We start from the raw sequence: 27,195 nt of genomic DNA on the forward strand, positions 1-27,195 counted from the left end.
CTGTAACAATTCATAAATACATTTCTCTATTTTCAAGTATGAGTTTTGTGTTTGTTTAAATAGCTCAAGGTCACTGTAATCTATTTGTGGGGTGCATTCTATAGTATATAACCTACACCACAGATTCATCATGCTGCCCAGTGCATTTATAAGATGTCCATGATTAAATCACCTTATTTTCCAGCTCGATAATTTGATTTGAGGGGTCCGTTTTTCAGATCCTTAATTGGGATGTGGCCAGCTTGATAATTTGATTCAAGAGATCAGTGTTTTGGTTCCATAACTGGGATGTAACTGTAACGTGTGGGGTGGTTTTGGTGGTGGTGGATTTTGCCCTCTTTTCTGATGACAGCAGCTGGCGGTCATTGGAGAGTTTTGGCTCTGCTCCAGAGTTGTAGGTTAAGTTAAATGACCTGCCAGCAAAAGAAACTAGTTTCTCACTTCTGTCTTTTCAAATTATGAGTATCTGTGCTTGCTGCAGTGCCATTGGAGTGCCTGCTTCTGCTGAGGGAGTGCCCAGATCTCCTTCCCATAGGTATGGAGCACAGCAGGAACTGTTGCATATATTTGGGACATCGTAGTTTGGGGATCTTCCATGTGAGATTGTAACCGTGGTATAAGGATGATGGCTACACAGGTAACATGTCTCTCAGTGTAATAATTGTGTGTGTGTTGGAGGGGAGAAGGGTGGGGGAGAGAAAACATGAACAAATGAGAATGCCCTCAGGTCCAATGAAACTACTGAAGAGCATAAAGATGTTTAAGTAATAGTCTCCATTGCTTGTCACAAAACTACTTTTATGAAACTTAAATGTTTTTGTTAAGATTGCCAGACAAGGGACAAAGAAAAGGAAAAAAATTAGTGGTGTTTTTTTGTAGGGAAATAGAAGAAGTACCAAAATCTTAAACAGTTTCCTAACTATTAACTGTTCATTATAAATATCAAGAGATATTATTATTTGGTGCTAAGAACACTGGGCTCAGTACCCTCACGTTAGGGATGGCAGTAGCTATTTTGCAAGGTGGATGGCAGAATCAAGTGAGGTAGTGTGGAGAGTACTTTGAGAAGCATGAAGTATTTTTGGAAGTACTAATAGTATTATTACTAATAGAATTGGTAGTGTACTCTATCCATTGCATTAATTAAATAGTATCAAGGAACAAGTAAAGAAATAGGAAAATATCCATTTAGATATAACTATCCAATTCATGAATGTCATTTCCAATGTATTAATATGCTTTAATCCCTGCTTCTGTCACTAGGCACGTACTAGAGTCTGGAACTGTCTAAATGTCTTTTTTATTATTTTCTCTTTCTGCTGCCTTGTAGCATTCATGAGTTTAGAATAACATTCTTATTTGACCATATATTTGCTAAGAGCCTCTGTATGCATAGCATTTTTCTTGTTACTGGTGTTATTACAGAGTATACAGTTAGCTCTGGCTGATTCCCTCCTCTTTCTGTTTACAAAAGGCTCTCCTGGATGCCTCTTCTACTTATTTAACCAAATTTTCTGTTGATTAGATATTAGGATGGGTGACAGTAGTTGTGCCAGGAAAGTTAGACTCAGTCAAGTTGTATATTAGACTATATAAAACTTGAAAATACATCAGGACATAGTACACTTATTTCATGAAACATTTGCAAAAAGGAGCCAGAAAGTGTCTGTGAAATGGTACCCTGTGTTAGTAATAGGAGGTTGACTGACTAGAAATTGTCATACATTCTCTGGTGAGATGTGGTCATTTTTAAAGACTTTATAGATGGTGAAAAATATTATCTTTCCTTCTATACCTCCAAGGCAGGGGATGGCCAACATTTTCTGTAAAGGGCCAGATAGTAAATATTTTAGGCTTTGTGGACCATCTGGTCTCTGTCTCAACTACTCAGCTTTGTTGTTGTAGCAGGAAAGCAGCCAAATACAATACATAAATGAATGGGTGTGGCTGTGTTCCAATAAAACTTTATTTACAATAACAGGTGGTGGGCTGGATTTGGTCCGTGGGCTGTAGTGTGCCAATTACACACTGCTCTCTGGTGCGTAGGTTGAAAAATAGTGCATAGGCTGCTCTAGTGTGTAGGATGAAAAATAGAGTAGAGAGAAAGGAAAGTAACAAGGAATCAATAGAAGTAGAAGGAGGTACAGAGAAGGGAGTAGGGCAAAGGAAGGCAGGGAATGGAGGCAAAGTAAAACATAAACACAATGTTAAGAATGGAGGCTACAGGAAATATTGTGGAGGTCTGTGTTTGATGGGAATATCTCTGGTCAGAATGTTTATTTTGAATCAATGGAGGCCATAATAAATTGGAGTAAATACAATTTTAGGCTGATTAAGACTATGATGTATGGTCCTAATATCAGTTACTTTTCCTACATATTTCAGATTCGGGCATTGTATAGATCTCTTTACATGTGTTAAGTGTATCTGACTTTCTATCTGCAATCCTTACTACTTCTTCTTTGGTATCCTATTGGTAAAAACACGGCTAGTACTACATTTCATAAGGTTTTGTTTTTTTTTATTTGGAACCTTGGGTCCAGAGAGATTTATAGCTGTGCATGATAAAAGATGCAGGTTCACATTTTGAGAGTTGAGCAGTTTTTCTAAAAATAACTAATTTAATTTCATAGTTGATATATCTAGCAGAAATAGCCTTTTTGGTGTTACAGTAGAAATACAGAAAATTAGAAAATAGATTAGTGGCTTGTGAGGAAAGGCTAATCGGAGGAGTAGAAACAGTACACATGGATTTTATGAATTACTTAAATCTGGAACTAGATTGTTACAATAAAATAAATATATATTTTATAGCAATGTTTTGACTTCTTGAAAGTTTCATTTATTTTTCTTCATACATCTCTTGTTTCTTTTGACATATTTATTAGAAATATGTGCTGTCTGAAAGTATGTAATATGAAAGGAAGAAAGTAAACTCTAAAAATCAGAATTTTAGAATGGAGTAATGTAGGCATGTTTTTCTTTGTTCTGTGTCAAAATATTATGAAATTGTACAGTTGTGTAGCATGTTATAAAATGTATGTAATTTAACAATTGAGATTTACATTGTGATATTCTATGAAAAAATTCATTATAGGTTAAAAATGAACTGTTAGCCATTTGAAGTAGAAAAACATTGTAAATATATTTGTTATTGCTCACATCTATAGATAAATCACAGTGAAAAGGGTATAGAATCTTAATTGTAGGATGAATAATGATGTGCTGTAAACAAAATTAAAGACTGGCTTTTGAAATTATAATTTAAAATTAATTTGAAATTATAATTTAATCCATAGACAAATGATAAAGATGGTTTTAATCCTAATTCACACTAAAATCTGTACTTTAAAAGGTGAGCCTACTTTTTCCTTTAGGAAAAAAAATGATTTTCCTATTCTAATATTGTTACTTCAAAATTTTTTGCCAATGAAGAAATTTATTTTAGATTTTTATGTTGGAAAGGAATAATTTTGTATAAAGGGCAGTATTTCCTAAACAAATCCTACTTCTCTCTTTTCTGTTTTTAGTTACTTTGTTCTCAGCCCGCCTGTTCTATTTTTCTCATGGACAGATTTAATACAATAAGAGAGAGTGCTTTTTCTTACTGTTCTGTGTTGAATCTCTTCTGTTTACGCTTGTTCACACCCTGAAATTCAAACTTGCCTTCTGCATTCTTTCTCAACAGTCTCCCCCTTCCACCTTTCCACTTTTTCTCTTCCTCGTCATCTTTCCTTCCTGCTCCTTGGCTGCATGCAGCATTATATTTTTTCTTGTTCTAGTGTTGGCTGTTTTGTATTCTCTCAACATCATGTTTTCACTCCCCTTACCCATTAAAATAAAAGAATTCCTAGCCAATCCTATTTCAAGACTTAAAAAGCTTTTCTAGAAATGTTCGGAGAACATTTTAGATGCCTACTCTCAAAGTTTTGGTTTAATTTAAAAGTGGAAAACACTCTTAATTAAATTTTAGTAGAAATATTTGTGATATTATATCTATCATGAGTCATTGTCTCTCGCCGGCACTGTTAACATTCAACAGATAATTTATAGCTAAATGAAAGTATTAACACACGCATATTATTCAAATAATGTATATGATGCCCATCATTAGGTTTAGCAAAGCAACTGCATTTTGAGTTTTCTTTTTCTAAGATAAAGAATTCTTTAATTTGACAAGTTAAATAAAGTTGTAGTGAAAATGTTAATTTGACAATAAATCACAGTTTTAATGCCCCCAAATGCCTCCATTTAATATTGTTCAGAAAGTTTGTTTAGAGAATATAAAATGTGGCTTACTGTAAGTTCCTTATGTCAAGCATCACAGATGAAGCATGGTGCCTGATATTAATCGGGTTAAAGGACCCCAGTGCACGAACTGTGTTGTGGATTATACCTACACTGCTTATGGTGCCCCCTCCCTGCTTTGCCCGTATTAGTAATCTGCTTTTGTACTTTGACATCCAGGATTTCCCTAGTGAATTTTGTCACAGAAAAAAGAGAATCATCAATATCGCAGTTAAACTTGACTTTCAAAGCTAATAGTATCTCATTTGGGGGCTCAAATTTAATAAATTTTCTTTGATTCTGGGTGAGTTTTTAAACATCAAACAATGAATTGGCCAGGGTGCAGTAAAATATTTAGATCTATTGACTATGGTTCAGAAGGGTAGAAGGCAAAACACTAGTGGTTTGATGTTGATAAATTCTCGGTACCTTAATCCACATTAATGTTTTCTTTTATCTGAGTGCACATTGGTGACAAAAAAAAAAAAAAAAAAAAAAAGCAAGAGAAGGTATCCATACGTATAAAATATAAAACCTAAAGCAAATGTATTTGTAAAATGTGATTTATTTTGTTATGTTATGTAAGTTAAAAGTGTTCTCATCTTGACTGAAGACTCTGGAAAATGTTTGTTACAGATAAATATACATTCTAAATTTGGACTCCAGCGTGCAGATAATACTCACACTATTCTAAAAATTGCATTATAGTGTAGGATTTACAGCCTACACTTTGACATTCACTTATTGACAGAAATTCTTCAGATCAACTTGGAAGTATAAGGATTTTTATGCCCATAGAATTGCATGAACAATTAAAGACATCATCACATTTGTGTGTGTTTGCTGGTTTAAGGAAACCCTATGTAGTATGATATTTTGTTCATAAAATAAGAAATAATTCAAACAGTTTAACAGGCTGCCTAAGTAGAATTGAAAAATGAAGGAGCGGTTTTTCTAACATATGTTGTTGCCAAGTTACATTTGAAGTTGCTCAAGTAGAGAAATAGATACATTTATTTGAGCAATTAGTGTTATTTTTTAGTTCTCCCCATTTTTGACCTTTGCTACTTCATAAGAACTCTTTTTATCCTGTGGCTTTAAGCTAGTTGTATAATATTTATCAAATATATGGTGGCAAAGAGATAAATTTTTAAAACCAATTCAGGCATAAGGAAAGTTAGAAAATATGCTTACATATGAAAACTTCTATCATTAAAGTATATGATTAAAAATGAGACCCTATTGACCTTAAAACCAAACTAAACTGTAGAATTCTAAGGCTTTAACTAAGTTTAGAAATTAAAAATGAAAATATCTGTTTCTGAACATTTTCTTATATCTATTTATATTCTATAAGGAGTATTTTCTCTTGAGTATTTTCTCTTTTGTCCAGAAGGTGGCAGTGTAATATCGACTGCATGTGATTCCAATACTGGCTGGAGAATTGGTATTTCTCCTGTATCTATGATATGTTTGTATTGTTACCTTTCCGAACGCTTAAAATGTAGTCCACATACTACTGATTTTATCCATTATCTTATTTAGAAGTTGCATGACCGAGTTTGTTGATATGTATTTAATTGTTAAGACTCAGCTTAATGAGTAAGAAGGGCACACAAACCTCTTACCAATAAATTTTCAAGTCTCCTTGTGTGTTGAGTATATTTGTTTTTATTTCAGGGTACATGGTATTGAAGTTTTCTTTTTAAAGACTAGTACCTAATAACTATCTTGTCCGATAATCTTGTCCAATTAATACCAGTTAAATTACACATGTTATTAAGAAATGGATAATAATTAGGAGACTGCTGTTTGTTTTCGATTTTGTGGATGTTTTTTCCTTCTTTCCTTTTTCTTTTGAGGGAGGAACAGTGAAAAAATAATTCAAAACCTCTGATCAGAAGAGCTCCAGCGACTCTTCTTCCCTCCCTTATTTCAAGCAGGAGGATGCTTTTTCTTCTTAACATTCTCCCCCAGCACTCTGAATTAGAGATTTATTTGCAACGAAAAATCAATTAGTCCTAAATTTATTCATGGATTTCAGGTCCAGCGATCAATGCAAGTCCACTCAGTGGGCTCAAGGGGACCCAGTTCATCCCAGTTAATGTGTCTGAAGGGGAATTACCATTGATGCTGTTTTTTTCCCTTTAGGTCAGAGATCAGATCTCGCTGTCACGGACTGCGGCAAGTAGGAATGACTTCACCCTGCAGCTACCCAAACTGCACCTGGAGACCTTTGCAATGGAGGGGCTCAAGGGCGGGCCAGAGGTTGTAGCGTGCCAGGTTAGAGTCTAAATAACATTGTTTGCTGCTGAGACGTGTGGAAAAATAAATTGCACTAACTGGAGAGAATGAAAGCCTCAAAGTATTGTGAATAACTTAAAGGAGATGCAAATAATTTTTCTTCTATCATGTAACACTACATTTTATAAATAATTGTTTTTTTAAAGTCTAGAACTAGCCTGTTAAACCAGAATAGTATTTTTACCAAGGAAAAATGTGTGTGTTATAGCTAACTACAGTATTAAAAGGAAATACTTTCCTATCAGCAGAGGACAATAAGAACCAGGCTGTTACTTCTTGAAGCCAGTCTCACTTTGTTACTCTTATTGTTTTAAAATAAATAACTTGAGATAAAATTATCAGGAGAGGTATTTGAAATTTTTCAATGTTAATTCCGTAGTATATCCAACATTTCTTAGGTGATAATTTAGTTTCAGCAAATCTAGAACGCAACTGTACTTGGCATTAAAGAGTATTTTACCCTTTAAAGTTTAGTTTGAATGAACATTATAATGTGTGCAAACTGGTTATTTCATTTATAAAACTCAAAGCAGCAAATCATAAAACCTCAAATAACTTTAAAAGAAATTTAATCAAGAAAATTATTTTCAAAAACATATTCATTTTCAGATGCTGCAGGTATGTTTCTAGTCTAGGTTACTATTGTGTTATTGTAAGCATTTTTTTCCTTAGGATTAAAAAGTTTTTTAATTGGACAAAACAAAACTCAGTGTGTGCTTTATTCTCCTTTCAATACCCAATGCCTTTATTAGAAAAATCTGTCTACATTATGTAAACTATACGGAACCTAATATTTCAAAAGAGGTTGTCCTTGTTCCATAGCACTCTAGATTTTTCAGTATATTTAAAAGAGAAATATCTCTTAAAACTTAGTCTCTGTTTCACATTTTGAGGTTTAAATTAAACTTTTTCATTCTTCAGTTTATGATCCTGTGAAATTTTAATTTTGTGTAAAATTAATGTCAGTCCAAGTGGAGTTATGTTAATTTTTTCTACATGCTCCATGCCCTAATTTGTTTTGTTATTAGTACCCAAATAAATGCTCTACAAAGAAAAAACACTCATTTCTTTCGTTAGATTGCCCACCAATATATCTAAAATGTATATGTAATTGTAAAACTTAGCATAAAATATTTTTATTTTCAGTTATAAGCTAGAATACTGTACGGTTATTTAGTACAAGATTAAGATGTATGTTTTAAACTTGATTATCATTATTGATGAATTCATTGTAACCACAAGTACAATATGATTTGAGATTTTTCTAGTGGCTGCAAAATAATCCTTTACTTGACTATCTTGATTCAGAATCTCACAGGGCTTAGTACTTGTCATAATTCACAAATAAAGACTCCTCCTAAACTCTAGATTTTGGTGATTTGGAAAAAGACTGATTCCTAGGAATGCCATTTTTGGGGGCAAAGCATAGTCTCTCTGTGGTTCTGACATCCGTGAATAACAAGAAGGAAATGTGGAGACCCATATTTTAAACTGCTATTCTTTCCAAGTTCTAATAAAAATAGTTATTGTGCACATTGCCACATACCTAAAATACTTGGGTAAGTTTTGCACTGATATGCTGTAATATACATTGTAGTTTAGTAATGTATATATTGTAGCTTAGTATTCCATGCAGAGAAGAGCGCATGATTTGGGCCATAATAGTGTTTTTCACAAATACACACAGACACACACAACTAACGATACGCTTTGGAGTACTTTGAGAATAAAGGCACTGTAGTGATTGAAGGCCTTAATTATAGTAATAATAGCCACCATTTCAGTGAGCACTTACAATGTACTAGGTATCATGCTTAGCTCTTTAAATACATGATCTTATTTAATATTCACAATGGACCTGTTAAATAGATGACATTACAATTGAAAAACAACTACAACAGGTAACTCTGGTCAGATCAATAGCCAGTAAGTGGCAGGGCCCAGAGCCTGAATTTAAGTCCAGGTGTATTTGACTGCAAAACCTGAACTGGTTAAATCTAGCAGTAGAACATCTAGACATCTATGTTAAATGGTAAGAGTAAAACCTTTGAAATCTATAGTGGAATTTTTCTTCCATTTACAAAATATTCATTATGCATCTATGTATGATGTAGGTTATAGTTTATGTTTATTGTAGACAAATTCAGAGATAAAAACTTTTGTTAGCATTTGGCAGGCTAATATTATAGAACTCTACTTTTCACCTTTTTGCAGAATATAAATATGTATATTTATGCTGAGTGGCTACATATTTAGGAATTGAGGATTTGCTTAGCTTTGTACTCTGTGCTGATAAAGTGGACTATTTAGACTGCATGTGCTTGGTTGTGATGAGGAGAGGATCACCATGCAGCATGTGGTAGTGTGTGAACCGTTTGGTCACCCTCACAACCATCATTTAGAGCAGTCAGAGGTGAAGTTTTCCTACACTGTCTGTCTCTTCCAATGGGGCTTTATTATAGACACAATCCTGCATTGAAGGAAGATCAGTGAGCATGATTGAAAGGCAAGGAGGATGGGTGGATTGCCTTTTCTTTCTGGACCCAGAAGAGCACGTGACTGATGCTCTCCTACCGGATAAAATTCCTTCAGCTAGTCTCTGAGATCTGCTAGCTTTTAGCCTTAATTTCCTTATCTGCAAAAAAGTGGGATGCTACTGATTTCTCAGGCTGGTAGTAGGGTTGTGTGAGGCAATGTGTGTAAAGTAGAGAGCACAGTGCCAGCACAAAGAACGCAGGCAATGTGTGGGGGCTGTTATATTGCAGCCATTAGGGGACCCGTTGTAAAAAATGAAGAAAGTGGCAGTGTCTTGTTTTCATGACTTGTAAGGTGTGTGTTGGGGGGGAGAGTTGTATTTTGAGGCATGGTTATTTAGGATCTTTTCCTCTATATCTTTGCGTTTGGTTCCTTCACTCTTCCTTGTTTCTTCAGAAGCTTTAAATAATTTTAATGAAGATCAACTTTGGCTCCCTATTTACTTTTCCATGTTACTTGCTGTTCTGATGGGGCCATGACTCCAATGAAACCCTCCAGTGTCGTGAGAACCATTATACTTGTGCTTTTATGTCCCAAATAACAGTACATCAGCCTACTAGAATACTGGAAAAAAAATAAAAACACCTAGATTAGACAAGTTAGTTTTAACTGAAAAGTCCAGCACAGTGTGAATGCAGATGACTTTGTAATAAAAAATATTCTGCCCACACTTTATAAAAATAATACCTGTTACTCGTTATCTTGTACTTTGAATTGTGTTTTTTCAATAATTATGATATGTAATGCTTTTAATACTTAGCAAATATTAGCAAGCATCCAATAAATGTTTGTTTATGTCTCCAGCTCCATTCAGCAATAAAAAACAAAGAACAATATTAATAGTTAACATTTGTTGAGTGCTTGTTCGGTACCAGTTACTGTGCTAAGCACCTTACATTTACTATCTCATTTAATCCCTGCAACAACCTTATGAATAATAGGTGCTCTGCTTTTATCGATTTTACAAAGGAAGAGGCTGAAGTTTATTGAGGTGAAGAAAATTGCTAAAAGTCACATATCCAGTGAGTAGGGTAACTGGTGCATTCATGCTTTTAATCATCCCCTTCTGCCTTTTGTAAACCATGGCGTACTGTTGTCTGTGTGTGTGTGTTTTAAGATGGCTGAGAGGGAAAAAGAATAACGGTAGCATCTGTCTGTAGAATACAGTTTCGTTTGCGAGGAAATAGTGGAGAGAATAGAAATCCAAAAGAAGTTAACTGGAAAAATTACTTAAATTGTGTATTTCGGCCTCTTCGTCTGTAAGATGAACATAACAAGAGTTTCTAACTCAGTGTTAGTGTGACAATTAAATGGGTTAGTACATCTAGAGTGTGTAGAATAGTGACAAGTACATTATAAACCCTCAATATTTGTTAGCTATCCACTAACATGAAAGTTTCATAAGGCCAGACACTTGATTTTGTTCACTGCTGCAGACTCAAGCTCAGGACCATGCCTCGCACAGAGGATGCCCTCAGTATGTGAGGGTGATGAATACTTGATTTCAGCCCCTGGACAAGTTGACTCAGGGAGCTGCTTTGATTAGGCTGTGCGTGGCCTTACGAGACTTGGTATCAATTTTTTACTTCTAGGCCCACTTCATTTAAGAGAAAAAGTTCCCCAAACCATCTCATAAAAGTGTTTAAGATTTAGGGCATAATAACTATACCTCTGGAAATGTAGTATATTTTATAAATATATGTTTATAAACACTTCATTAAGAAGGCTTCATTTTGAAACCATTTATTTATGAAGATTCTAAACAACAGAGTCTTCCCCATAAATACAGTAATCCTTTAATCACCCGAAGCCACCGTGTCATTACATAGTCCTTACTTGGTATTGTTTTTCATTATGTGTTGTACTCATGACTTTTCGGATGCCATGGTTTTTACATTTATACTTATTTTCCAGGCATAGAAATTTCTTCCAGCTATTTTGTTGTATTTATAAAGTTAAATCATAAAGAACTTTTTGAAGGGAATTTTGTTATTATTTTATGTATAGAAGGAGGATATAATTGTTTGTACCTAAACTGTCAGGGAATAAAAATATCAAGAATCACTCTTGGTAATTTTGTACATGTGTTCTCTGTTACACTGCTTAATGCAGCACCCTTCTAATTGATGTGCAAGAAATTTCTCCATTTTTGGACGTTAAAGAGATGTTAGGCAATTTCACTTGAAAGATCGTGTTATTTAGATGTCTTCTTCTTCATGTTATCCCATTCACATAAGTGAATTTTCAGATACCTGATTATTTCTTAAAACATGAAAACCAGCCATTTTGAATGGAAATCTTGCGATTAAATGTGTCAAGTGCTGTTTTTTTTAATAAGAAGATTATAATATACCTATTTAAAAATTATTATGCTGGTTCATTATTATAGATATAAACTGTAATATTATAACAATACTATAATATACTCAGGTGTATAATGACATTTGCCTTCAAGCACTATAATAACTTCATAGAAATTTTACTAATATTAAAAGTTTGCTTTAAAAAAATTATAAAGTTTGGGGGCTGGCCCCGTGACCGAGTGATTAAGTTCGTGCGTTCCGCTGCAGGCGGCCCAGTGTTTCGTTGGTTTGAATCCTGGGCGGACATGGCACTGCTCATCGGGCCATGCTGGGGCAGCGTCCCACAGGCCACAACTAGAAGGACCCACAACGAAGAATATACAACTATGTACTGGGGGGCTTTGGGGAGAAAAAGGAAAAAAATAAAATCTAAAAAAAAAATTTATAAAGTTTGTACATGACCATGAAATAAGAAATTAAACTCTAAAAAGCATAGGGAAAAATTAAGATCAGTTGAAAGTCTGCCATTCAGAGATAACCAGTGTTCACATTTTGGTGTATGTATATTCTTCCAGCTAATTATTCTACTTATTTTTTAGTCATAAATACAAACACTTAATGTACATATCATTTATATATATCTCTATATATATTTAAACAACAATTGGGCCACACTATTTTGTAAGCATTTTTTTAAACCTAATAAGATATCGTAGATCTCTTTCTTGTCAGTAAATGTAGATTCCCCGCACCATTTTTGATGATTGTGTTATATTCACTACATGCCTCTACGACAGTGTATAGAATCAGTTTTCTATTGATGGATATTTGAGTTATTTCTAATTTTTTCGGTTATTATGAATAAGGTGGCAATCACTATCTTTTTGCATAAACTTTTGCCTTGATCTTTTATTTTTTTCTTTAGGATAAGTTAGTGGAATTGCTGCATCTAAGATTAGGCACATTCTAAGACTTTCGATATATTCCCCAATTGCCCCTGAAAGAGACTGCAGTTTACTCCTAAACGACGTCTGTTAGTTCTTTAGTTTGCTTTAAAAAGTATCATTATTTCTTTTCTGATACTAAAAGAAGGTTTTATCTTCTTTTTATAATTTAGGTCTCCCTGATTTTCAGATGCCCATTCTCGCTGGGTCTTTAATTTGCAGAGTTACCAGGTTCAGTCTAAGAGTCTCCATGGTGAAGGAAAGAGAATATATTTGTGACAGCTGTTTGTCTCACAGATATTCTTTTTCATTTATTTCTGGCTCCATGACTGTGCTTTGAATGTTTGAGATTATTGGAAATCTGACCTTTTTGGTAAGTGGGATCATTTTAGTAATAAGGTATCAAAAAGATTTTGGGGTTATCTAAAGTGTTATCTTTGAGAGTTTGTACAATTCTCTTTAAATCCTAAAATCAAAATGTCTTTTAAATTAAAAAACATAAAATGATTTTAGAATTGGGTTGTGGAATCAAACAGAATGTTGAAATGCTACCTTCTTCAAAGGTTGGAAAGTAATTCCCAGAGAAGAGCTGTTTGTTAGGGGAAAACAGTTGGCTGGAAAAATCATGTAGTTCATCTGAGAATAAATGCATTGTGATGGGAAAATGCCGTTCTTTGTCCGTCTAGCTGCTTGACAGTTGTCGTGTATAGTTCTACAGAATGTAAATTGTGCCAATGAAAAATCTCAGTGTTCTAGATTTGAGGCCTAACTTGAGAGTGAATATAAGAATTAGTGAGTTTGATTTTTCTGTTGACACCAGGAAGAGTAAATGGAATTTTCTGATGGAATATTGTCGGAAAAGCATTGTTGTTATTTACTAGTCAAAATTTTAGATTCTACTCTGAAGATTTGATAATGCACAAGCAGACATTAAGTTTCTTCAAAATTTCCTGGTTAATAGAGCTGTAAGCAAGGGTAAATGAAACAAAATATCGCGAGAAATAAGATGTTAGTGTGTAAGGGTGTGTCACAAATTGGGATAGCCATGACTAGATAGTTAAATAATGGCATTTGAACATTGCTTATGGTCATTGTGAGTTGCGCCTTGCCCTCAATCTGTATCTCTTCCTAAGATTTTAGTTTTTGATGACCAGGAAAACTTTGCTGGAGACTTACCCTAGCAGGTTAGCCATTCTTAGAAAAGCTTTGGTATCATCACAGAAGTCTTCTCACCCTCCTTTTCTCTCGTCCTCCTTCCTCCCCTTCCTGTCCCTATTTGACTTGTTTTTTTGTTTTTTGGGTTTTTTTTTTGTTGGTGGTAGAGTAGAGGAGGAGAATGCATCAATCTGAATTTTAGAACATAATCTTGAGAGTAAAAATGTATAATTATGGGGGCTGGCTCAGTGTTGTAGCTGTTAAGTTCCTGTGCTCTGCTTCAGTGGCCTGGGGTTCACTGGTTTGGATCCCGGACATGGATCTACACACTGTTTATCAAGCCACACTGTGGCAGACATCCCACATATAAAGTAGAGGAAGATGGGCATGGATGTTAGCTCAGGCCCAGTCTTCCTCTGCAAAAAGAGGAGGATTGGTGGCAGGTGTTAGCTTGGGGCTAATTTTCCTCAAAAAAAAAAAAAAGTAAAATTCTGCTCTTTTGCACCACCTATTTTACCAGGTTATGTCTGCTACTGTTCTTTTCTTAGTCCTCATATTTTATTTTAAAAGATTTATTGTAAAAAAAGTATTTTTCTTCATATCTATTGTTAAAACATAGTCTTGGGCAAAACTGATAGCTAAGTTTTCTAAACATTATCTGTTAAAGGTAGGAGCTCTGAAAAGTTTTTTTTTTAATATTTAGCAGATGAGATTTTACATCTTGTGTCATGGCTTTATTTCAGATAGCAGTGGTCTGAAACAACAGGGTTTTTTTCCTGTTGGGACTTTCACCTCTTGGCCTTTTGAAAATGACAGGAAGACATCTGAGGGCAAGGAAATGCATCTGTAAAAAGCTTCTGCTACACAGGATCTCATATTGAGGAATCTCGTAGCTCCTTGCTCCTTAACTCAGCTGAAAATATTTATGAATTATTCCCTGTGGGAATGATCTGAGGCAACACTAAGTAAAATCTGATAGGAATTCTTTAAAAACTAGGCATGATTCATAAAGTCCTTTGTCCAGTTTCATTTTTGTCATTTCTTCCTTTGTTTGTTATGGGGAAGAATAATTAGGAAGAAATAAAAACGTAGCAGAGTCAGTATCACAGAAGGTTGAAGAGGTTGTGCAGCTTTGCCAGAAAGTAGTAGGATTGGCCATAGAACAGATGAAATCTGTCCCCTTGTGCACATAAATTACCCAGGACCAGGAATTCTCAGTATTTTATCCGATTGTTGTCTTGTTCTCATGGAACACAACATTGTCCTTTCTTGTGAAGGATGAGTATGGGTTATCATCCTTGTGGTGCTGAAAGTGCTACTGGAATTCTCTCCTAGAATCACTGTTTTCTGTGAGCTCTTGGCCCTTAATTCTGACACGCAGCTTCTCATCTGTAACATGGAGATGACGATAGCTGCCCTGCTGCATCTTGGGGTGATTGTGAGGGTCACACGACATGTATGAGGGAACTTTAAAAATTAAACAACACTAATAGATATTTTTTTAATTGTTTCCCTTTAAATATTTGTCATATAAATGTTCCTTGATCAGGTGTAAGCTTGCTTAGTTTTCAATTTCAGGTTGCGATTTTTGCCCTTCTAAGAGACAAGCCAGTAAATCAGATTATAGGGAAGTTGCTAACCATGAATCTGTGCAATTTTCTGTATGTCATTGAGTTTGCTGGAAACATCATGTTGAACAGAATGGGAATTACTTTCCTAACAGCATAAAATAATTCCGTTTGCTGGGAGAAGAGGCAAGCAACGTAGTATTGGAGAAGCCTATGTGGAGTCAGAACGCCTGGATTGAAGTCCTGGCTCTGTAATTGAACCGCCTCGGCAGGTCACTCAACAGCACTGAGCCTCCATTTCCTCATCTTTAAATGGAGACAGTGAAGCCTGTCTTGCTTTTGAAGGCTCCCAGGATTGTGGGGCAATCAGATGAGATAGTGTGCATGCGAGGGTGCTTTTTACATTATCAAATGCTAAGTTAACATAAGTTGCATTGGTCTGAACTGCAAACAGGCTTGGGGTCAGGAAAAGTGACCTAAATATATTGAGAAGTGTTTTGGTGTTTTAACTCTTGGAGGTTTTTGACTGATGACCTGTTTGATACAAGTTTCACTTTAGTAGCAACATGCTCAATCAAAAGAGTAAAACGTCTCACCACTTCAGTGTTTCCTTACAGTTCAGTGTAAAACCATTGCTAACACTTTAGTGAATGCCTGTCTTATACTACTGTTTGAGTAATTATTATACAAAGCAATTCAAGCATTACTATTGTTTTCATATTTTCTTTGAACTCATTTTGTTCCCTTTATTTATACCATTAAAAAAATTTTTTTTGGACTTCAAATTTTAGCTCTCAAATGGTGACAGCATTTGCCTGTATTTGAAATGTTTGAGACACACTTAGTAAAAAACAAAAACAAAATCACAAAACGTAATGAAAGCACAGAGCTTTTTTGGGGGGGAGGGCAGGTTATAACTTTTAGTTCTGGGTAGCTTGAAGTAGAAAAGCTGCTGGATGAGATGAACATAATTTCTCTGTCATTAATGTTAAGAGGCAAAAGCTAAATCCCAAACTTGACCCTTTCTTTATCTTTTCTTTTTTTAATATTTGAAGCCTCTTCAAGTATAACTCTACTAGGTAATACCTTTTAATGCTTATTATTGAGAGACTGAAGCCTGTGAGCACTTGAACTTTCAAGTGCTACATCAGAATTGCTATTCATTTCGCTACTTGGACAAAAAACAGTGTTTGATGGACTGCCTAGGTGAAGACCTGGAAAAGGAAGGGTTATCTGCAAATTGAGTGAGTTTATTATGGCTTAGTGATTTGCTGATTGATTTCGTTTGCTGTCAGTTAAGGCTCTCTTAATGTCAGTTTTCTTTGCATAATACCTTGAAATAAAGACTGGTGAAGTTCTTCAGATTGATGCTGCTTATATAAACTGACCCTGATTTGCCCTATTCTACATGACAATTTAAGTGACAGCAGTTAGAGGAAAATACAGCAATGAATATGCAACTTAAGGATTAGAGGAAATGCAGTAAATCATTCAGTCTAAAACTAGGGACAAAAGTAATTTCTCGTGATAATTCCACAGATGCCTTAAATTTTATTAAACACTATTATTACTACTCTCAAGAGTGTGTGTGTGTGTGAGAGAGAGAGAGTGTGTGTGTAGAGGGAGAGAAAGAGAGTTGAATTGAAAAAGAGATCTAAAAGTGATCCTAAATCTTTTCAAATTATAATAAATCTTCCTCTCCCCACTTACTTAAACTTGGAATTGTCAGAATCACAGTTTAAAAATATTTTATTTGAGGTTGCATAAGTGCTGTATATTAAGTAACCAATGAAATGTAGAGTGGGTAATTTTGAAGCTTTAAATGCTTTTCAGTTTCAGAGCCTTCTAGTAACAGTTGGAGTTGCTTTTTTTTTTAAATCTCAATGGCCAGAAATCTCATAGTGCTGACTACAAAGAAGTATAACTTTTTGGGGAAAGACTAACCTAAGCAGTGACTCACTAAGGAAAACATGAAGTATTAATATCTTGGTTTCTTTTCTGAGTGAGGGCTGCTTAACTCACACCAGCAAGCAGATTTTCCCTGTGGAGTATATGCCATTGCTTCAGTGTTGCAGAGCAATATTTTGTCTGGAATATATTTTATAATGCATATTAATCAAAATGAATCTGACTTGGTATAACTTCATTTAAGGATTAAAAGGAAAACATAGAAAACCAAGCACTAAAGCGGAGGCTTAGGCTCTGTTCATGTGGTAGAGGGTTAGCAAACGGACATTGAAGAAGCCTAAATCATGTCTGTGACATATTTAAAAGGGGCATCAGTTCTGTCTTTGCCAATAAAGCTTAAGATAGTTCTCAGACCTTAGATCTTTGGTTGAATGATTATCTGATAGAATGATTTAACCACAAAATTTAAAATCTAAAAGAAGAAACTCCATGTCTTTAATCTTTCTAAAATAGAGAAGGAAATTATGATGAAATTAAAACATGCAGTTTAACTTTGTACATTTTTAAATTATGTCATAGGACAAAATAGAAAAGAAATTTCTGTGAGACAATGAGTGCAGGATCTTACAGAAAGCCCTCAGCAGACAGCAGCTGTGATGATGATTGCTGAAACAGTGTGTATGAGTGAAGGAACGTTATGATTCTTCAACAAGTGCAAAGAAATTCTTTGAAAGTTTTGGGTGTCTCATGTTATCACCCAATTTTTAGTTACTACAAATTAAGAGGTGAAATGATTTCTTGTTAACATTCAGTGGTAGGTAGCAGGAAAATGCCCACAGAAATGGTTGGCTCGGAGACAAAACCTGATTTGACCTAATTTTGTGGCAAAACCTGAGAAGAACTGACATGAAGCTCTTGATCGTCTCAGTTTATCCCCCTCAAGGGGGATTATTCAAATGTTTTGGGGTAGAATGTATTTGATTAGAGTCTGGGGCCTCAGATCCCAGTGAGAGTGTTACTCAATATATGGTATATGCCCTGTTTCCCAATCTGAAAAATCCTGAGCTCCAAAGCACATTTGGTCCCAAACTTTCAAATAAGGGATTGTAAGAACTGTATGAGTATTACAAAACAGATTCCACACAAATAATGAGTGTTATTGCTTCCTGCAAGCCTTTTGTTTTTCTTATAGTGAGGCACATTCAGTCTGTGGGATGGTATTCTGGGGTGAAATTTAAATTTAATATCCAGTATCTCTTGCTTTTTGTTTTGAGTCATAGAGGAATTTCATAGTAGTTTGTGCCATCTGAAACTCAAAGAGTTGAGTTTGTATTATATACTAATCAGATATGGCTCTTGTTTTGCTCGTATCTAATACCTGTTTGCAAACTAAAGGCACATTTCTTTCTGTGTGACATGTGTCTGAGATGTTATTTTGGGGCCCCTCTCACTTTATATTCTGAAAGTAGAAAGGATGAAATTCCTTGTCACATAATCTGCTTATCTTTTCTCACCTATCCTTCTAATTTGTTCCTGCTGGTTTAGATGATGCAGACTCTTAAAGGGTCTGGAGAAGCCGCCTCTTCTAGTATCCAGACAATTGCTCTAGGTAAAGAGAGTAGCATCTCTCGGGAGTCCAAGGGCCTGATTGTTCGTATCCCTGCCTCCTGGTAATCCATAGAAAGCTTAGGAACCAGAATGGTCTTTGCTTCAAGGTCTTCCACTTACTCTAGAGGAAAAATGGAAATATCGTTTGAGAGTATTTAGAAACCAGTGTGAGCAAGCAAATTAACTTAAAAAAATAAAATGGTCAGCTCTCCTGCTCGTATAGATTTGGCTATGGCTAATATCATTTAATGATGTACTGAGCACCTGCCAAGTGCAAGGAATTGTGTTATGCTCTGGGATGTAAAGGTGAGTCAAACATCCTTCTGAGGGGAATATGAAATTTCAGAGTGCTATGAGATGGAAAGCATGATTGCTGGAGGAGAGGCGTAGATAAAGTACCGTAGCCTGCCCTTTAGAGAATAGTGAAATTCATTCTTGCTGGAAAAATTAGGAGAGGCTTCTTAGAGGAGGTGGCATTTGAGTGGGCCTTGAAGGTTATGTACTAAAAATCCCCTTTCATATAAAATGTCATTGTCATGAAATACAGATGGGAACTCTCTGGAGTTTGAATCTCAGTCACGAGATAGCTTTCCAGCAGTGCAATCTATGGGATGGCCTCATCTGCACACGGAGTTGAACTAAATGGTTGGTAAGATTCTTTTCAGCTACTGAAGCTCTGTGATGTTGTGAATAAATTATGATCTCTCTGGGATTTCAAGGCAATCTTATTATTTGTTCCTTCATAGTGTACAAAAGGTAAATTCATTGATTTAGTAAAGTATTAGAAAGCACCTTAGAACAAATTTGTCCTTAAAACAATATAGCAACAATATTTTTTCACAGATATAGTTTAACATACTTCAATGAATTTGGTTATAGAGTAGAGATTATAGGGATTATTGAAGTAGATGATAACCCTGACAGAAGCATGTAGATTCCCAAACCAATTTGATGTATCAGAATCTGAAAATAACCATGGTAATAAAATAAACTCTTAATAAAAGCATAAAATATTTTCTCTCCTCTCTTTACTGATTTGTATTTATTAGGTATATTAAAAATTGTTTATATTGGATTTAATTAAACCACAAACAAGCCCATCAAATTCTTATAATTCCAGCTAAATGGCTTTTTAGCATCTTTTTCCAAATTAATTTAAAGACACCAATTGTGGATGTTCTTCGCTGAGATTCTTTTATAAAGCTAACAGTTTTACGTGGAAAAAGGAAAGACGAAGCACTCAGTGTGGGTATATTTACTCTGTTTCAGTAGCTTAGATCAAGTGCACTTTCTGAAAGTTGCTTGTTTTGAGGTAATGAACTGAGCAGTTTTGCTTTAGTTGTGGACAGCTAACTCTCAGCCTGGTACGCCATTTATTTCTATACCTTTTCTCTTTGTATTAACACCACTCCTTTAAGAAAATTTGTATACTGAACCCCCAAAAGATCAAAATTAGGATATGTCTTTGGTACACTGTCAAATTTGACTAAGGCAATTGGATCTTTGTAGGTTGGTTATGGAACAAACGGGCAGTTCTAGTTATCACTTGATTCAGTCTCCAAAAAGTATAAATCAGAAAGAGATTATTGGAATGTAAAGTGCCCTTTTTTACATCCCAAATAACTTTTGAAGAGGATAAATAGGCACTCTCAATATAGTACACATTATTACTGAAATTGGAAGCCTCCCTAACTCTGAAATGAAGAATACAAGTATTCCCTGTTAATTTCATCAAGCTGAACACGTGTGTGTGGAACCCTGCTCTGCATCCAGACCTGCGCTTGATGGCTGAGATGGCAGAGGACGAATGCACACGCTGGGAGGAGGAATTAAAAAAACCTCGAATGTTACGGTTCCTGATACAAGAGGAAGAAAACCAGCACTAATATGGGATCCATCAAGTGCCAGCATGTATGCTAGGAGCTTTTGGGAGATCTGAAGATCAGGAAAGGGCCTGAATGTGTCACTAACCTTGTTTTACAACCCTCCTGCTCAAAAAACTTTTTTTTTTTAAACAAGGAGAGGCATTTGGCTTTTTGAGGAGATAATTTTCTTTATTAGTGTTTTATCCACTCAGTTTCAATATGAAATTTAAAAATCTATTTTTCCAACTTAAAAAATGTGAAGGAGAACTTAACCATTCCTGTCTTCTTATACAGCTACATTCCTGTCTTTGCTTAAATGTCATCTCTTAGAAGTCTTCTCTCCTCACTAAAATCGCCTCCCTTCTCCCTTCACTCTTGATAGCCCTGACCTAATGTATTTATTTTCTGCCTCTCATTTGAATGTAAGACCCATGAGGGCAAGGCTTTGTCTTCTTTACCACTGTGTCTTCAGCACCTAGAACATAATAGGTGCTCAGTAGTGTTTATTGAATTCAGTAATGAATGAACTGAGGTTTTCTCAAGTGTGTGGCCTTTTAAACAGGCAGAACTGTCTGCATATTAAGGAAAAGAGCAAGGAGTTTGGAATCAGATGGACCCCTGATTTCCAGTTGTGCCACTTATTAGCAATATGTCCTTAAGAAAGTTATTTATGGACTCTGAGCCTCAGTAGCTTTATAAGTAAAGTTGTGCTAAATAATTCCTGTTTTTCAAGGATAGTGTAAAAATTGGAGATTATGCATGTTGCCACAGAAAACAGACGATGCTCAGATTCATATACACTTTATTTAGTGTATCTAGAAAATGCCCTCCTTTTGGGTGAGGAAGCTAAATCACCCTGCACGGGTGTATCTATTACTTGATGAGAATTAGAAAATAGTCAAAGTAACTGTGATCTCCAAGCAGTATACTCAGATGTCAAAAGTTCAAACATTTCTGCGTATCAGTGCCAGACGTTATGGTTTTGACATTTGGACAAAGCCAGACTGCCTGAATTCCAGCTCACACCATTACAATTGAATCAAAAAATTCACCTATCACTCATACCATACTAAGTCTTATCTGTGTGTCAATAAAATATCCATTGTAAAGCTCCCGGTGATGTCAAGACATGGTAGGTGCTTAAGAAATTGTAACTGTAATAATATATCTTTTTCTGATGGAGAGCTAAAGTAATGAGGTTCAACTTCTTCATGGTTTGCTATGAAGGCCGTTTATTAGGCCGTTTTGCAACACATTAATAAACCCAATGCCAACTCTATAATTTACCTATATGATGACCATTTTGTATATTACTTAAATTTTAAGTCCCTAAAGCAAGGCAATTTATTATTATTATTATTATTATTATTATTATTGATCAGGCAGTATCTGCTGAGGAACTCATTCCTCTTAGAATTTTTCTAAGATCACGGTTGCTTTTTACAGCTTCATGTCCATAGGCATGGGTTTCCAAGAGGAACCTTTTTTTCAGTCTCTGATTATTTTGATGATTCCTTTTCTATATTCTTGTAGGAAACCAACGTCATTTCTTATCCCTTTGTTTTCTCTTTGTATTAACCTTTAGCATAATAAGAGCAGTAACTACCATCGATGTAGAAACTGCAGTTAGCTTCAAGTTGGGCTTTGATTCAATTCTGGTTGGAAATAACATATTTGAAAAAGAATTGTTCTTGTTTTTGGCACATTTAAGTTGTATATGCCATGGTTGAATGGAGGCCAGAAAAAAGTTTAGAGTCTAAACATGATACAAAGAAAACATCATTTAAAAAAAATCTGTTGCAAAAGTATTCTGCAACTCTGCTGAATATGGTTTTCCCATGGGACTCCTTCTCATACCTGAAAAGCTACTATATTTACATCCTTCAAAGTGGTGCCAGTAAAAATTTTGAGTAATGGGTTAAATCAAGTCCAGGGCCATTTCAAATGGCAAAAAGAGGAAAATGAACTGATTCTTTTTTTCTTATATAAAATAACACCAGCAAAAACATACCTGAACTATATGCAACATTGTGTTAAGTCAGTTCATACTATTTTGTCTTCAGTTGTGCATTTGCAGTAAATTTTTTTCTTCTAATAATCTGACACATTTACTGTCCTTATCATTGTCACCATCACCACTAAAAAGCATTTCTGTATCAGTGAATACATTGCATTCAGTACCTAGTTACGCGTGGTTTTAACCATGCCCTGTATTAAATAAATGTGAGTCCACAATCTTAAGTGGACAGCAGTGACCCAGACCAGTCTCTAAAGGAAACATAGTAATTCTAGTATATGCACACAAACCCCCTAGGATATCTAGGGTCAAAAGTGGGCTGTCCAGGAATGGGAAAACATCTTCTTTGAGAGAGGGGGAAGAAACATAGTTCACCAAAATCCTAACTTCTACATAAAGGAAAGATAATTTTTCCTGCCTAGGAAATTTTCCAGATTTGGCAAGATGAAATCCTTCCCCAATCTTAGTAGGTAGGATGGAAATGAAATGTAACTTCTCAGAGTCCCATTCCTCTGTATGTATATCCAGTATACGTGGATCTCATTCAGAATGAGAATTTGTGAGTCAGATGAGCTAATCCTGTGTGGGTAGGATTTGGGATAGCACTATCTTGGTATTTTGCTTGAAAGTTCTTTACTGATGGTATCAGATCTTTAAGTCAGGTTGCTGAGAGATGCATGACACATTGTCATTTTGCATATATAAGTCAAACACACTAGAAGTTGTTTGCCAAGTTTTCTCTTTTTCAAAATAATCTTCTGTTGTGTGGATAATTTAATTATCCACAAATTATAATTACTATAATTTGTAAGTTTAATTTTTTTTTGCATTAAAATTATCTTACAGCCTTCTTTCAAATTACACTTTTCTAGAATCAAAAGATGTTTTGGGGGAAATGTAGATTTACATGATATATTTGGTTAGAATAGAGGTTCATTAATATGTTACAAATTTTTTGTTTGTTAGTTTTTGAGGAAGATTAGCCCTGAGCTAACGTCTGCTGCCAATCCTCCTCTTTTTGCTGAGGAAGACTGGCCCTGAGCTAACATCCATGCCCATCTTACTCTACTTTATATGTGGGATCCCTGCTACAGCATGGCTTGACAAGCAGTGCATAGGTCCATATCTGGGATCCGAACTGGTGAACCCCTGGCCACTGAAGCAGAATGTGTGAGCTTAACCGCTGCCGCGCTAGGCCAGCCCCCAATATGTTACAAATATTTTTTGAACCCATTTAACAGAATGAAGTCTCCAAGAAAATATCATCTGAAGTTCTTTTACTTGAAATAAATATTTATTTCCATTACATAAGCAAAAATTGGTAGCTCAGCATCAATGTAGTGTAATAGTTATTAATGAGTTTGAGATCTTTGAAAATCCTGGTTTCATAGCAGAATTCAAGAGGGCTTTGCTTTTTACCTTTTTCAGTCAATAGAGAAGAGAACATGGATTAAATTGACATTTATATGAATGTTGTGATAGACTAGCCGTGCAATTTTGCGAAACTTGCAAAGCCTAGATTAATTCTACTGATTTCACTGAGAAACTTTGTATGATAAACAGCCCAAAACAAACCAACCAAAAACCACTAACTAATCCAAAGAAAACTGGAAAACTTGCAATGCATGGAATGAGCATGGGCTTTGCAATTGGACAGACATGGATTTGAATCCCAGTTTCATTCTTTATTAGCTAGGTGCCCTTGGATAAGGTGCTTAGCATCACTGAGCCTTAGTTTCTTATTCTATAAAATAGAGATAATATGAGTCTTACAGGGTTATTGCCAGAATTAGGAGAATATGTAAAGCTCATAATGTGATGTCTGGCACCTGGTAACTGTTGTTGTTAGGGTACCTGGTAACTTGTTAGAACTGGGATCCAGGCACGCCTTGGAGCATGGGAACTGTAGAGGAAGTGAGAACACCTTTGGGCAAAGATTTGGTCAAGCCTAGGCTTTGTTGACTCCCATATGTTCCAACTCATTTGGTGATTCCTGGTGGCAAAATTGATCATAGATTCAAATGTAAAACATAAAACTATGAAACTTTTAGAAAAAAATGTAGGAGAAAATCCTTGGTATCTAGGGCTTGGTGAAGAGTTCTTAGAAACGATCCACAAAGGGAAAAAATCAACAAATTGAACTTCATCAAAATTAAAACTTTTGCTCTGCAAAATATTCTGCTACAAAAATTAAAAGACAAGCTCCAGGGTCAGCCTGGCAGCGTAGTGGTTAAGTTTGCGTGCTCCGCTTTGGCAGCCGGGGGTTCACAGGCGTGGATCTCAGGCGCAGACCTAGCATATTTAGCGGTTACCATGGGCTAGGGATGATTTGGGGGAGGGGGTTAATATGTCTATAAAGTGGTTAGCTGAGGGAGATCTTTGTGGTATGTAATAATTCGTACCTTGATTGTGGTGGTTGCTACACAAATATACACATGTGATAAAATGTCAGAACTATACATATACATTGTGCCACTGTCAACTTTCCGGTTTTGATATTGTCCTAAAGTTATTTAAGATGTAACATTGGGGGAAACTGGGCGAAGGGTACAAAGGGACCTCTCTGTACTATTTTTACAACTTCTTGTGAATCTATACAGTCATGCATCGCTTAACAACACGGATACATTCCGAGAAATGCATCAATAGGTGATTTCATTGTGTGAACATCGTAGAGTGTACTTACACAAACCTAGATGGTATAGCCTACTACACACCTAGGCTGTATGGTAATATAGTAATAACCTTATGGGACCACCATCGCATATGCAGTCCATCATTGACCAAAAAGTTATTAGGTGGCACATGACTGTAATTATTTCAAAATAAAAAGGAAAAGAAGAAAAGCAAAGTATATATATATTTATGTATATATAAAATACGTGTGTATTTGTGAGTGGGTGTGGGTATGTGTGTAGTATGTTAACATTTAACTAAAACAGGGGATATATGCAAATTTATATACATACCTACATATATTTTAGAAACAAAGGGAGAACAAAACTTTTTCTATTTTAAGTGTTACCTATTTTTCAGGTAAAGATTTGGACTAGACTAACCAGTCTTCTATCCCTAACTCCTAAAGACTCCTTACGCAGACACTTGAATAAAACAACCTAGCATTTTGCTTATCACACTCAACCTGAAAGGATCTCAAACACCTGTCTATATTTGCTCACTGACTGTCACAGCAACGCCAGCAATTTTGGGGCCATAGCACAGCCTGTAGCCTCAAGGGAGTCAATGCAGAGAGGCTGAGAGTGCCATCCTCACTCATTTATTTACTTTGCGTTTCAACATGAACTCTTATATACCCTGTGTGGTTAAGTAATTTATAGATTAAATTATCTTACATAGTGTAATCTTTATAATAGTTTACAATGAGATAGGAGGTGGTCTTTAAATCTTCTATATAAAATTTGCTGTTTTTCTTGTGATACAGTGCTTCAAAGTACTCTTAAACTTGAGCATGAATTATGCAGTTTTCTTTAACAAAAACAGAGGGGTTCCAAATCTGTAGAACTTTTCTGGGATGGCAAGTGGCTATCAAAAGTGTGCTACCTAGAAATTATTTTTTAAAAACCACCAAAACAAAGCACATTCTGTCACATCAAGGTAAAGTAACATTTGTTAAAAGAAAAAAATTACTTTATTCAAGGAGTTTTATGGAGAAAGCATTATCAAAATAGTTGTTTGGAAATATTTCCAGAATTATAGACTTTTTTCCTAAAAACTGGTCCAAATCTACAAAAATTTATGTATGTACACATGAGAAGTTCAGAAGCATAATTTCCTAATCAAAGAGTGTGTTTTGAACCTTTGTTAAAAATATAAAATATAGGAGGCAGCCTGGTGGCATAGTGGTTAAGTTCGAGTGCTCGCTTTGGTGGCCTGGGGTTCACAAGTTTGGATCCCGGGTGCAGACCTACACAGCACTCATCAATTCATGCTGTGGTGGCATCCGGCAAACATAATAGAAGAAGATTGGTACAGATATTACTCAGGGTCAATCTTCCTCAAGCAAAAAGAGGAAGATTGGCAACAGATGTTAGCTCAGGGCCAATCTTCCTCACACACAAACACACACACTATATATATAAAATGTATAAAATATATTTAATATAAAATGTACTTGTTAAAGGTATAAAAACAAAGCATATATTAGTTAAAAGAGGAATTGATTAATTCAGGGAAGTTGGAAATTTTCTAGCCAAAATTTCAGTTAAAACTTTTGTTTGATAGACAGGATTGAAACCTGAGTGTCACAATTTGATAAACACAACCAATGCTGCACTTCTGCCATTTGCATCTTACCTATTGAGCCATGTGTCGTGGGAGTGGCAAGGATGGTGACTCAGAATTAGACTTCCAAATTGCTGTATCACAAAAGTTATACCACAAGATTTTTAAAATTATAAAGCATGTACAATCATATTTCTTTCACTAAAAATCATTAGTAATAACTTTTTGTTGAGAGTGAAATGTTTCAGGTCTATTGATGATGCAAGGTTAAGCCCTTCCCCCACTTCTCATTGCCGTTTGTGCTTAGCTGCAAGCCCACCAGTGGTTGGCTGCACCTTTGCAGGAGTGTTCTCATGCTTGTGTTTTGGATAGAGTTGCTCTAAAATTGTGTTTCTGGTCCCTTGTACTTTCTATTCTTGTCAACTGATATCAATCTTAGCAGCTTTTATGCATGCACAC

The 27,195-nt window shown here is 35.4% G+C and overlaps 1 protein-coding gene across 13 annotated transcripts in view; it reads left to right on the forward strand.

Annotated features, from left to right (window-relative positions):
- Nucleotides 1-27,195, forward strand: part of CCDC171 (coiled-coil domain containing 171) — a 294,601-nt gene that overhangs the window by 220,510 nt on the left and 46,896 nt on the right. For 11 of the 13 annotated variants that reach the window (XM_070590719.1, XM_070590726.1, XM_070590716.1 and 8 more), the window contains one exon: nt 6,439-6,570. The exons of the other annotated variants lie outside the window; for them this stretch is intronic. In XM_070590719.1, the coding sequence (XP_070446820.1) occupies nt 6,439-6,570 (132 nt within the window). The remainder of the gene's footprint in view (nt 1-6,438; nt 6,571-27,195) is intronic. 13 annotated transcript variants of the gene reach the window in all.

Source organism: Equus przewalskii, chromosome 22 (assembly GCF_037783145.1).
Source record: "Equus przewalskii isolate Varuska chromosome 22, EquPr2, whole genome shotgun sequence".
NCBI lineage: Eukaryota > Metazoa > Chordata > Mammalia > Perissodactyla > Equidae > Equus > Equus przewalskii.